Here is a 13934-nt window from a genome sequence, read left to right as displayed (position 1 = left end):
CAGTATGTGCGGGGATCCCCCCAGTTGGCCCTCCAGAATCACATATCTACCCTCTAGATCGCAGTGAGAACCCGTAATTTGTAGAGGACAACTGGAGGATATTAAAATAGCAACTCCCCCCCTCTTGGAGCCCGAGTAAGCCGAGTAATGGATGGGAAAGCGGTGGGACGCAAATTTGAAAGTGTTTGATTCCACAAAATGTGTTTCTTGGATAAAGGCTATGTCTGCACCTGATGTTTTCAGTTCCTGTAGCAGCAATTTCCTCTTACGGGGTGAATTCAGACCTTTTACGTTAAGAGAGATAATGCGGGTCATATCTAAAACTTAGAAGTAAGAAAAAGCTAATGGCACACCTATACCGTCGGGGGCATGACTTCCCCTGTGAAGCCGGCCAGAGGAGATGGTCCATACGACAAAGGGCCGCAGCTCCCAGGGACTCTAGAAGGGGTGGTACCTGAAAGGACACATAAGGAAAAAACATCGGGGAGGGGGGAAGACAAGGACAAACATAGAAATGAACATGAATTAAGAACATTAACCAAAATGCATAAACCTTAGGCATAGATTCCCGGGGGGTCAACCCGGAAGGGAGAGACCTAGAGGGAGGCTCCCCAACCCGTCTGAGCTAAGAGAGCCACCCACCTCACTCCCCAGTAGCCCTCCCACGGGGGTCAGTCCAGTGGGCACGGGCCCGTGCCAAAAGGAAACAAGGGAAAAAAAAAACAAAACAAAAAACCTCAACCACTAACTCCAAGTAAGGGGACCGGGCTCCCGCCAACCCCCCTACCACCCACGGCATCATTGTGGCTACAGCCCCCCCCCCCTTATGCAGCTCAACAGACCCAGAGGGCCGCAGATGACACAATGGACAGTCAGAGGCTTGCTGTAGAGAGAGTCACAGTATCACAAAGCATGCTCAGCCACTGGAACTCAGAGGGTATAAGAAATAGGCACCAACCAGGTTAAGAAGTGTCCTCAACGGTGAGCCGGGGAGGGGGGCGACCCGCGGCCCCTACCTCCTCTCCCCCCCAAAGCCCCACGCCCTCCACCCCTCACCTTGGACCACACGGGAGGGGGCGGCCCTTCTAACCTTTGCAAGTCCCAATCTGGGATACAGACCGCTGGAATGTCCAGTGCTTCACAGAACAGAGTGGTATCTGCTGGAGTGCGAAGGGTCGCCGATTTACCCCCTCTGCGCGCTGTTAGTGCAAACGGGTAACCCCAGCGGTATGGAACCTGGTGCTCCTTCAGGCTCGTGAGGAGGGGTTTGAGGTGCCGCCTTTTCTGGAGTGTGATGCGAGAAAGATCCGGGAAAAGCTGGATTTCCTTGCCATTGAACACAGGTGCCGTGCGCCTCATTCTAGCCTTAGCCATGATCAGTTCTTTGGTGGAGAAGTCGTGAATGCAACAAATGATGTCCCGGGGTTGGGTGGATAAATTCTTCGGCTGTAAAGCCCTGTGTGCCCTGTCCAGCTTGATGATGTTAGAAGGGGGAGCGTCCAACACTTCATTAAAGATGGATTGTAGTATGGAGTTTGTGTCCTCGGGCCCATCTGACTCTGGGACCCCCCTCACACGGACATTGCAACGGCGTCCTCTGTTGTCGAGATCCTCTATGTGAGACTGCATATCCTCCATTATTTTTTGTTGCGATGTTGCCAGTTTGTGTAATTCTGATACATGGGATCTGGTGATGTCATGCTCTTCCTCCAGGGATTCAATTCTGCCAGACAATTGCTGCAAATCTCTCCTCACTTCAGCTATTTCTGACCTGCAAGTTGCTTTAACCTCACGTATGAGGCATTGAAAGTCCTCTTTAGAAGGAAGTTTACTTATGAAATCATGCATGTCCTTATAGAAGGTGTCTGGCCCTTTAAGGTGAGCACCTGCAGTAATAGACACTGGAGTTTTAGTCTGGTGCTGGGGAGGATGATCTCCACACCGAGGCCCAGAGGGGGGAAGCAGGCTGCTCTGTTCCCTGATATTACCAGCTGTAGCTGCAGTCCCTTCTTCTCCCGGCAGTGGGGAGGGCTGCCCCCCGACCTCCACCTTATCTCCCACAGCCACTATGTGCTCCTGGGCCTGCTGCTGCTGTGCCTGAGGATCCGATGCAGTGCAGGGCTGCTGAGCCAAGGCATCCCCTGTTGGATCTGCTGCAGAGATTCCTCCACTCCCCCCTGTGTCCCCGCTCACCCACTCCTCCTTCTCTTGCTGCTTAGCAGGCCGGGCCAGTGCCTCCATTTCCCCTCCATGCTCCTGGAAAGATGGCGTCCGGGCCTCCCCTGGACCCTGTTCCAGGCCCAAGAAAGTATCCAGCGCCGTGGTGTGCAGCGGGGGGGCCACCGATGCCTGCTGCGACGGTTTAATCCTCCGTGGTCCCATCCTAAGAGCCGGTGAGTAGGTTTGTGCTTATGATAAGTGCTGATTTAGCTGAGGGTCAACAGGAGCTCCTCTTCCCCACGTCCACTCAGCTCAGCATCCTGGACACGCCCCCCACACTTGCGTTGTTTTGACGCAAACGGAATCCGTCACTAATGTAGTACAGTTCATTTATTTACATTTGAAGCGCGTTACTATGGCGCGTGTGTGTGTCATGCAGTACCCGCTTGTGTCCACACGATGTCGCGCTTCCACTAAATAAATGAACTGTACTGTATTTGTAACGGAGCCCGAATCCGTTAAAATAGCGCAAATGTGAAACGGCCCTTCATCAGGCGAGACTAGCCCATACCATGATTTTAGCACATTGGCTACAGCTGGTTCATATGATGTCTGTGTGCGGTCCTTTGTGCACATTGGCTACAGCTGGTTCATATGGTGTTGAAACATTGGCTGAAAATGTGTGGATGTACTCATAGCAGAAACCTCTGCAACTAAAAATTGGTTCCATTTGTCTGAATAGGATGGTTTTAGATTAATACGTTTCAACATGTGAACAGACCCTTAGACCCGAGGTGGACATTTAAAGATCCCTAGAGGTAAGGGGCCACTACCACCTCTACAGCAGGTGGCATTTTACATTATGATGAGCTCTTGGACTGTGAAGGGCCCATATAATGTTCTTACACTGAGACCCTCTTCTGACTGTGTTTTATGGCTCATGTATATGACCAAGTTTCTCATCTAGTGCTATTCCTTTCCACGAACACTTTGCCGTATGATATTATATGGCTTCTTTGCAAATGTCCGACTTTTTCCTCAGACCGAACGGTCTGAGGAAAAAAATTCAGTGACCCCTGATTTTGATCCAAGTGTCAGATCAACATCGGTAATGCAAGTCTACAGGGTCCATGGAGGACATCAGACCTCACTCGGATGGCATCAGAATTCAGTCCAATCTTCACTGACTCACATAGTAGAGAAGGTGAAGAAACCTTTTTTTTTTTTTTTTCTTACTATCTCTGAGGAAAACTGATGGCACTCTGATCGCAGTCTGACTAGCATAATTCTAATATGGAGAAAACCTGGTTATGTGGAATTATCCTTAGACCACAGACTCCCATGTTAAAAAAAAATGGATCCTGCAAAAATCTATTTTTTCAAAGTAGACAACAAAGTTTTGTCAGCACCACTTTTTTTGCCAACAGATTGCGCCTGGATCCGTTCTAACAGATTATTACTGGACATGTGAACACAGACTTTGCCTTACGCCACATGCACACGTTGAGTATTTGATTAGTTTTTACCTCAGTATCTGTAAGGCCACTTACACACGTTGAGTATATGGTTTTTACCTCAGTATCTGTAAGGCCACGTACACATTGAGTATTTGGTGAGTTTTTACCTATATAAGATATTTTACCTTTATAATACAAAACCAGGAGTGGGACAATCAGAGGAAAAGTATAATAGAGACACGGGCACCGCTGCTGCATTTATCACCCACTCCTGGTTTTGGCTTCCAAATACTGAGGTAAAAACTCACTAAATTCTCATCGTGTGCACGAGGCCTTAGGCTATGTGTCCACGGGCGCTCGTACCTGCGGATGTATCCGCAGGTACGAGCGCATGTTTCCCGCAGCTGCCCGCCGGCGTCCGCAGCTATTTTTAGCTGCGAGATTACAGCGGAATAGCTGCGGGAAACATGCGGACATTCATGCGGCTTACCTGCGGCTGTCCCGGCCTCTATCTCCATAGCGGAGGGCCGGGATATCCGCAGGTAATTCCGCATGAATAATTGACATGCAATTATACCTGCGGATACGGACATCCGCAGCATGTTCGGCAGCCGCACTTTCCGCAGCGTGGACACAGCACTCCCCATGTCCCATAGGATAACATGGGGAGTGACTGTACATGCTAAAACCTGCGGATTTATCTGAAAAATCCGCAGGTTTTCCGCGGCAAAATCCGCACAAACAAGCTCCTGTGGGCACATAGAAATCGAATTGCAATTTTTACATGCATCTTCCTATGAGGCTAAGTGCAGAATTATAACATTCCTATACTAAAAAAATGTCTCAAACTTCCACCAAAATGCATATAAAAGGAGATAATACAGCTTTAAAACCCCACAAAAATACAAATAATTAAACCAAATTGTTGTGTAGACTGTGCTGTAGGTGCTGACACTCGTAGAAAAACCGCATTGGAGAAAATGGTGGGAACATTGTCTAAGGCTATGTGCACACTAGAAAGTGCCTTTTTCTTAAGAAAAAAACAGACCCTCTGAAAGAATCCCGCACTCGCAGTAAAAACCGCACCCGCATTTTTGCCACGATTTGCCGTGGATTTTCCGCAAGTTGGTCCCTGCGGTTCTTACCATTATCTATGGCAAAAAACGCAGGTACCTGCGTAAAAGAACTGACATGCTCATTAATTCCGCCGTGGGTAAATCCGCGGGTATAAAAAAACGCAGTGTGCACACAGCTTTTTTTAAAACCCATAGGATTTGCTGGGAAATGACTGCAGCAATGTTGGACACATTTTCTGCAGCAATTCCGTGGCAAAATCTGTGGTAAATCCACAGCGTGCGCACAGGGCCTTAAAGGGCTCAGTCATCACAGAATGCCTGTTCAAAGCAACTACAGGTGCTCGGTGCTTCATGGCCAGGCCAAACATTTGCATGCACCTTCCCACCTGCTAATTTTTTCTCCATCTTTGCCTCTATCCTCTTCTCAGTTGAAGAACAGGAAGGATGGGAAAACAAGCAGGCGTGAAGGTGCACTCAAATGTTTTGCCCCGCCATGACACACTGAGTGTATGAACTTAATTTGAGCAGGGAGACTTTGCTGGCAGAGACCCTTTTAATGGCTGAATGATCACAGCTGATGAATGTGCTTTTTTTTTTTTTATTGAAGGTGCAAGGGGTTATCCTTAACCACTGAGCCAAGCTGTAAAGACTGGAACAAGTTGACAAAACCAAAACAGTAAGGTGGGTAACATGTGGCTGCAGAGATCGTTCAGCAGTTTTCCTAGGAACTGTTTTGCTGTTATTTGCACCGTATTATAGTGTCACCTAATATTTTATACATTAGTCCCTAGAGCTAACACTTTTGTCCAGATGTCTTACTAGTTTTATGCTGCCCCTGCACTGGAGTGAAAGTTGTGACTTAACCCCTTCACTACTATTGACGTATAAGTAAACCAAAAGTCGTGACTCTGCCTTTGCTGTTGGCTCGCAGGCTGAGTCTGCATCTGTCCCTGCACATCACAGCTGATTTAATCAGCCATCATGTGGCTTGAATAGCCGAAAGTGGAATAAATAAATAAATTACACATTTGTAATAATTAAGTGCGGGGAAAAATCCTAACAAAACATAAAATAAATTAATCCGATCGGGAAAATAATAAAAACGCAAGAATTAGGTTTTATTGGGTGCCAAAACATTGCAATAAGAGGCGATCGAAACACTTTTTCAATTTCACTGCTTTTGATATTTTTTTTCCCATTTTCCAGTGCACTATGTGGTAAAATGAATAGCCATTCAAAAGTACAACTCGCCTGCCAAAAACCAGGCCCTCATATGGCAATATTGACGGAAAAGTAAAAAACGTTACAGCTAGTGGTGCACAAGCACTACCATGTTTGGGTGCCCGTAACGAGTAGTTGGAAGCTCGGACGGGCGCAACTCGAGCTCCCAGAGTATAATGGAAGTCAATGGGGGACATTTTTTCGGAAGAGGGGTAAAAGAGAACCTGTCAGCAGCATTTACCAATTTAAAGGAAAGGTGTGACCATAACGTTATACTGATTAAAGTTTAAATCGGACGAGTGTAATGTGAGAAAATAATTTGAAGTCAGTATTGTAAAACGTCAGTCTCCCAAATGCGGTACCTGAATGCAAACTATAGAAAATTCCCAAGAAATGAGCCACATGTGATCATGCAGCAATATTCAGGAGTGATGCTGCTGCACCTCCACTTGTGGGATGCTCCATGGAGTGTTTTTTTTTTTTTTTTTTATCACAATTGTTACCTCCTCACTTTTTATTCATAGCAGTAATCTGATCAGTCTACATTCCCAAACCTCAGATCTGACAATGACCCAGACTTTAGTGAATGATGCAAAGACCTGAAATCATAAACTCTCCAGTCCCATTCAGGTGTTTGCAGCGAGCTTTTGGCAGAAGAACCAACAGGGAATTCATTGTGAATTCACATGTTCCATTGCTCACATGTGAAATCAGAAAAGCCCTGCCTGATGCCATTTCCCCTGGTAGTTAATGATGCACACTATGCAGAGAAACCTCTAGCACAGCCATTCTTCATTTATCAATGTATAATCTGGAGTCCTCTATTTTGTAGCTATAGGAGGTTGATGTCCGCCCTTTCACGATGGGAGACCAAGACACCATGACCGAGGTCCCTGCTGCCCTGAAACGACTGGCCAAGTACATGGTTCGTGGATTTTATGGGTTGGAACATTCGCTGACCCTCGATGTGCTCATCAGGTATCCTTGTGTCAAGGAGGAGGACATTGCTCTGCTCCTTAAGTTTGAGAAGAAGCAGCTCCGAGCAATCCTGAACACCTTAAAAGCGGATAAATTCATCAAGTGCCGCATGCGTGTAGAAACCGGCTCCAACGGGAAAAGCACCAAATACAACTATTATTACATCAACTACAAAGTGCTAGTGGATGTGGTCAAGTATAAACTGGATCATGTTCGCCGCAAGATTGAGTCGGATGAGAGAGAATCCACCATAAGGGCTTCCTTTAAGTGTCCTGGGTGTCAGAGCAACTACTCTGACCTGGAGGTGAACCAGCTGTTTGACCCGGTCACAGGTATTTGTTGTTTTACTTTTTACTAATTATTTTTTTTCCTATAAGGGTGCGGTTCCACTTGCGCACAGCTTCCGATGCGATAGCACTTGAAGCGATATGCTAATGACCCTCTGCTGCGGGTGTCCGCTGAGGGTCACGCGACTGTGATGCCATCTTGACATTGCCTCACAGGTGCGGAGAAGAGGGAGGGAGCACTTTCTCCCCATTTCCTCCGCTGCCTGTCTCTTCGTATATCGCACTGCACTCGGATTACGTGCAAGTGCAGTGTGATGTTTCACACTCCCCCATAGACTTGTATGGGCGTGTTTAAGCTGAGACACGTTGCCAAACGCAGCATGCTGCGATTAATTTTTCAGGCCGATATGGCATGAGAAATCAATCATAGATGGACACTGCCCCATAGTTTTGCACTGGTGTTGCTGTTTTATTGGATTGCACTTGTCCCTGCAAAACGCAAGTGGAACCGAGACCTAAGGATTATCATCCTACACTGTGTGCGTCCAGATTTCTCTGCTGTGATGCCCAATGACCACACAATTTTCATTACATCAAAAATGCAGCGTTTTACAGTTCCAGTAAAAGTAGATGGGATTTATAGAAATCTCCTGCTCCCTGTGCTTCTTGTTTTACTCCACGTATACTGACTTGCAGTGCGTATTTCAAAGCCGCAACATGAGTTTTATGTGTAGTTTGTGTAGTTTATGTGTAGTTTCCCTATAGTTTCACATTAGATGCAAAAAATCAACAGGTAAATAATGCACATACATGGTCAGTGCGTTTCCACTGTGAAAAAGCACAAAAAAAATGCAAGTAATCTGCACATGACTGTATCAATAAAGTTTTGTCAAAGCCAAATACCAGAAAGTATCAAAAACGAATACATGACATACACGAAAACCGCAAAGTTAAAAACGCAAGTAAAAAACACCATGAAGGAAAACGCAAGTAACCTAATTTACAGAATGTAAGTATGGAAATTCTGCAACATCAAAAAGTCACCACATACTCCATGTGGGACTGCAGCCTTAGGCCATGTTCACATTCAGTATTTGGTGACATCTTACCTCCGTATTTGTAGCCAAAACCAGGAGTGGGTGATAAATGCAGCAGCGGTGCCTGTGTCTCTACTATACTTTTCCCCTGATTATTCCACTCCTGGTTTTGGATTACAAATACGGAGGTAAAAAAAAATCATCAAGCACTCATGGCCTTAGGTCATGTTCACACAGTGCATATTTTTTGTCAGCAATTTTTTTTCATTGGTTTTATACAAATACATGCTCCTAAAACACTGCTTTTACATTACCAGCTGAGCCTGAGATTCCAGAACTCTCCTGCAGGCCCCCTTCACACGTTAGTGAAAAGACACGTTTTTCACTGACATGATAAAGGTGCGCATGTCCCTCCGTAATTTCACAGCATACATGTGTTCGCCATGTGCTATGCGTGATAGCACTTGTAGATCAGTCGCTCTAAACTCACCTGACCTCGCTCCTGCTGTCCGTGGTGCTGAAGTCTCCTGCGATGCTATCTCCGGTCGCCGCTGTCTCACCGCTGCAGCTACTTCACAGTCGGTTGTGCAGTGCATATGTATTAGCATAATTAACCAGCCTGGAAGCAGAGACAGCAGCGGCTGGAAATAGCATCGCTGGAGACGGGTGAGTTTATAAAGCTGTTTATTGTAGCTGTTTAAATGTACGTGTTTTTTTTTTTTTCTGGTACGTATTACGCGGGTGACACCATAATGTGGTCCGTGGGACATCAGTGATGCCAGAAAAAAACGTTCGGCGTCACAACGACGTCACACAGCAGCCGGCCAATAGAAGCGGAGGGGCGTAAATAAGTGGGACGTAAACATCCCGCCCACCTCCTTCCTTCCGCATTGCCGGCGGGACACAGGTAAGCTGTGTTCATCGTTCCCGGGGTGGCCAACGGAGCGATGTGTGCTGCCTCGGGAAAAATGTACAACCAGATATTCATTTTTTTTTTTTTTTTTTTTGGAAAATGAGCGACGTGTCAACGATGAACGAGAAGGTGAGTATTTCTGCTCGTTCATAGCTGTCACTAATGATGCCGGATGTGCGTCACTTATGACGTGACCCGACATCTTGTTAGATATATTGTAGCGTGTAAAGCCCGCTGTAGACTGCCTGTTGTTCAGGCTACTTAGCATGCTCAGGCACGTAGTGCATCAGAGGCCAAGTCCTGTAAGGACTTCAGTGGGCATGTCCGTGAGGTGGCAGGCCTGATAGCCTGGATAGTGTCAGGTGTCCTGATGATGTGGCCACTCCGGACTGGCTCATGGAGGCCCGCCCCTATGACCTGGCACCCCATCATTGGTTATCAGACGATGACAGGTAGGGTGTTTGGGGCGGTGCTGCCATTGTGTCATCAGTGATGTGACTGCTCCGGATAGGCCACTGGTGACGTCACTGATGATGTCGCACTCCACTATTGGCCCCTGGAGGCACCATTGTGGCTTACACTGGGTTTGGGGCGGACCCTAGGTGTTAAATTGGCCTGGAGACCGCACCATGGTGTGCAGTCTTCACATGCATAGAGCCACATTGCGGCCTCAACCATTAGTTCTGGAAGCAGTAGGTAGGGTTAGGCCTCCGGTGCCTGTCACGCAGCCCAGTGGAGTTAAGTGACGTTTAACTCGGATCAGGCTTTATTTCGGAGCAACCAGCTCTGTATTATCAGCCTGACCTACGTTTTGCCAGCAGCTCCTTTACCATCTTGGAGCATGGTGGACCCCGATTGGCGATTGGGATATACACCACCTTTATCCAATCCGCCAGTCCCCCCGTAACACTCGTTTACCCTTTCAATTTAAGCAAATTTCACAAGACTGCAGACTGGTGAATCCTCATATGGCACAGTGTGCTCTCTGCCAGGATATTCCGATGCCCGCATTTATATGCAATTTCCATATTTCCGGCCACATCCTGACTTTAGACATCTGGCCTTGTTCAATTCTCTCGTATTGAGTAAGGTCGATCACGTCTAATCAGCATGTATACTTCTGCTCACATGCGCATCTGCTCCAGGTGCTGAAGAATCCTGACAGGACACACACTGCGCGCTGTGAGGATTCACAAGACTGCAGTCACATAGTGACTGCAAACTTGCACCCCCATGCCGGACAACCCCAGTAACTGACAGCAGCATCTAAGCGGTTAAACAGCTGCAATTGGACCTATTTACACTGCTGCAGGTAATTTGCAATGTTTCTCCTGCAGAGCTCTTTCGTTGTACTTACTGCAATGCTGAAGTGGAAGAAGACTTCTCATCAATGCCGAAAAGAGATGCCAGGACCTTACTTGCTAAATTCAATGAACAGATTGAACCGATCTTTGTACTTCTCCAAGAGACAGAAGACATTGTGCTCCCAATTGAGCTGCTAGAGCCACAGCCAACATATATCCCAGAGCTTGCAAACAGGTAAGTGCATGGTGGCAACAGCAACACATTTACCAGCGCAAATTTTATAAGCCATCCCACTGCCATAGTGATTGCCCAAAAAACTACCTGCATTACAGCAACCGCTATAATGCTAATCTAATAATGTTAGCCATACTGAATATATAATGGCAATATAATATATAATCTCAGTATCAGTGCATATATCACTAAATCATACACTGTGTTTTTCAAAAAAAATAAGCCCTAGCAGGAATTTTCATTGTAAGGTCACACTTGTGATTGACTCGCACGAGTGCAATGCGAGAAAATCTCGCATTGCACTCGGACCAATGTTAATCAATGAGGCAGCTCCAATCTGCTTTTTTCTTTTTCTCAGTCCAAATTGGACTGAGAAAAAAAATGCAGCATGCTGCGATTTCTAGAGTCTCTCGTGCGAGTCTCTCCAATGCAAGTCTATGGGTGCGAGAAAAAAACGTATGTCACATGGACCATCCTAGTAACATCCGTTTTTCTCAATACAATTCTATCATGTAGTAGAGAACAATGTAAATGCTCCTGTACATGACTGTAAATGAGTAACAGCTGCTGAGGGGAAAAAAAAACTGATTGCACACGGATAGCACATGGATGAAAAGTGAGAAAAAAATCATCTTACTCTCCGGCATGAGAATTGGACCGATTTGTCAATCGCAAGTGTGACGCTGGCCTAAGGCTTAAATATAAGCCCTAGTCGTGGTTCAATAAGTGTCCATGCAGCTAAAAAAGTTAAAGAATACTGCAGGACACTTCATTATAGAAAGCAGACACACCCAGAAGAGATAAGAAAGAAGACAGAAGACCCCGCAATAATACTCACTAGACGCCAAATGAGAGGACCTACAGTGGTTCGCACAGCCACACACTTTGGATCGCGCACACATCAGATCGCACACATATACACTCACACCATCCGGCGACACCTATTGCTCCTGGCTAGCAGAATATCCTGCGACGCAGTGCGGTGGAACACATAATTACCTGCAGTGGAAAGCATGGATACATTCCACCGCAGGTCCTCGCACTGTGTCTCATCTTCCCCTGCTGTCCGGAAGGTGTGTAGGTAGGTGTGTGTGTGTGTGTAGGTGTGTGTGTGTAGGTGTGTGTGTGTGTGTGTAGGTGTGTGTGATCTGATGTGTGAGTGTCAGTCAGAAACAGGGGGGACCGCTGTGGAGAATACTTGCTGGGAGCGGCCACCGAAGATCGCAGGAGAACCTGGGAGCAACATAGATGCCCGGGTTTAATAAGTATGAGTCTCCTGGGAAGTGGGCTTTGCTTTTTTTTGGGGGGAAAAATTTACCCCCAACTGTGTTTCCCCAAGAAAAAGCCCTACCCTACTGCTTTTATCGGGGTAAAAAAAAAAAAGTAATAATTTTTTTTTTGGAAAAACTCGGTATTACTATCCATGCATAATGTAACGACAATAAAAAACATAAAAGCGGACATATGTATAGTTACCCTATAGTAAGCTATATTGTTCACAGCAATACTACCTTATAACATAAACCTTGAGCCCTATCCTAGTGAATCATGATTTCATAGTATCCTATAAAGATGGGGCTACACGGCAATTTGGCTGTGACAACTGTTGTGCAGCTAAAGTTTAACATGTGTTATTTTGTTTGGTGATCAAAGTAATAACCGGAAAACACAGCTGCCCGTGCCCACGATCAGGATTCGGGGTGCTGCAGACTTTCGCTCTGTTCTCCCCACATGTGTAAATTGAAATGCGGCTTGGAAAGCTGTGCCATATGTCAGTTTACGCTGCAGAGAAATTAAGCAGTGGGCATAGGATTTCTATAAATCCAATCCACTGTGCCGGTACTGTACACTCTGTGTCCAAAATGCTGCAAACACTGATCGTGGGCACAAACCCTAAAGGTTTGAGAAATTATTAATTAAGAATGTGAAGTATAAAAAAATCTGGTGGCTGCGCCTCATAATTCAAGCCTATTTACTTCAGCTGTGAACAGAGCTCTGATATGCCTGCTGTAGATATGCAAGGGAACCAGGGGAGATGGTCAAGCAAAACCTCTTCTATGGACAATATGTATGTCCAAAGTGTGACCATCAATGTCCGCGAGCCGGAGCTTAAAAAGGTGAAAGAGAAGAAAGGGAAGGAGCAGCCGGTTTGGATGAAGGAAAGTACAGTGTCTGTGCCTGAGGCGCCTTTGGAAGAAATAAAGCCTGATGTTTGTGAGTATTGAGTGAAATGCCAAGTCACCCTGGCCTCTATATAAACACTGTGATGGTCACTGGGATTGGTAATATAGACACTGGGTTACTTTGTTTCTAGATTTCACATTATTTTTCGGATGTATGGTGCCCCTTCACTTATGTAATGTGCGCATGGTCGACCAATCCAACCTCATTATGGGTCCATGTGTCTTTAACCCTAGAATGCGCAACCATAGAAATCTACAATAGAAAACAAGTAACCTAGCAGGCCTGCGAGGCCCCAGGTATGCGTTCTAGGATTAACCTCCAGGGACTTCCTTATCTCCGACCATTATATAGAAGATCTTATTGTCTTGTTTGTATAAGAATACACATTCTTAGGTTGGGTTGTCTCAGCACAATTGTGGCCTCTGCTTTCTTTCCTCTGACTTAAATTATTTTTTTCATCAATTCCCAAAGCAGCCGAAGAACTCCAAAATGTGGACGAAAATGCTAATAAGAATGACAAGGGTGCTGACAATGAAGTGCTACGGACTCTCCTAATACACGAAATGAAATCTGGATCTTGTCCAACTGTCGTGCAAATAACCAAAAGTGATTCAGATAGCGACACCAGTGAGTCTGATGAAGAGAAAAAATGTCCAAAACCAGCAGGGGGGGATCCCATGAGCAGCGCTGAGCAAGAGGAAGAGGCTGAAGCTGATGACCCAGTGATCATGGTTGGTGGGCAGCCTCATGTGTATAGTGAGGTCAGTCAGAACCCCAGTCTCGTGTCCTTTATGACCGATGAGGAGAGAGAAGCGTACATCAAAATAGGACAACAAATGTTCCAGTCTGCGTTTGAGTGATTTATATCTCTGTACCAAGACGACACAGAAAATAGTCACAATTTTTTTTTTCTTTATTTCAGGCAGGATCCTGCTTTTAAGTTTTGTTGCATGTCATATTGTACGCAGTAATGACACAAATAAATTCTTGACGCATAAAATTTATTTTGCGATTGTTCCAGCTTTTCCTTTTGATGTTTGTAAAGGGAAGGTGTTGACCAAAAAAAAATTTCAATAACTGAA

The 13934-nt window shown here is 45.9% G+C and overlaps 1 protein-coding gene across 1 annotated transcript; it reads left to right on the top strand.

The window, feature by feature from the left end:
* Positions 1-5299: 5299 nt before the first annotated feature.
* On the top strand, positions 5300-13712 carry LOC142290485 (general transcription factor IIE subunit 1-like). The gene is made up of 5 exons (XM_075334445.1): positions 5300-5374; positions 6747-7224; positions 10467-10668; positions 12650-12882; positions 13324-13712. The coding sequence occupies exons 2-5, from the start codon at positions 6777-6779 to the stop codon at positions 13710-13712; spliced, it is 1272 nt and encodes a 423-aa protein (XP_075190560.1). The 5' UTR covers positions 5300-5374; positions 6747-6776.
* The last annotated feature ends 222 nt before the right edge of the window (positions 13713-13934 follow it).

Source organism: Anomaloglossus baeobatrachus, chromosome 1, assembly GCF_048569485.1.
Source record: "Anomaloglossus baeobatrachus isolate aAnoBae1 chromosome 1, aAnoBae1.hap1, whole genome shotgun sequence".
In the NCBI taxonomy this organism is placed as follows: Eukaryota; Metazoa; Chordata; class Amphibia; order Anura; family Aromobatidae; genus Anomaloglossus; species Anomaloglossus baeobatrachus.
Note: the sequence above shows the minus strand (reverse complement) of the source record. Positions and strands in the feature narration are given on the sequence as shown.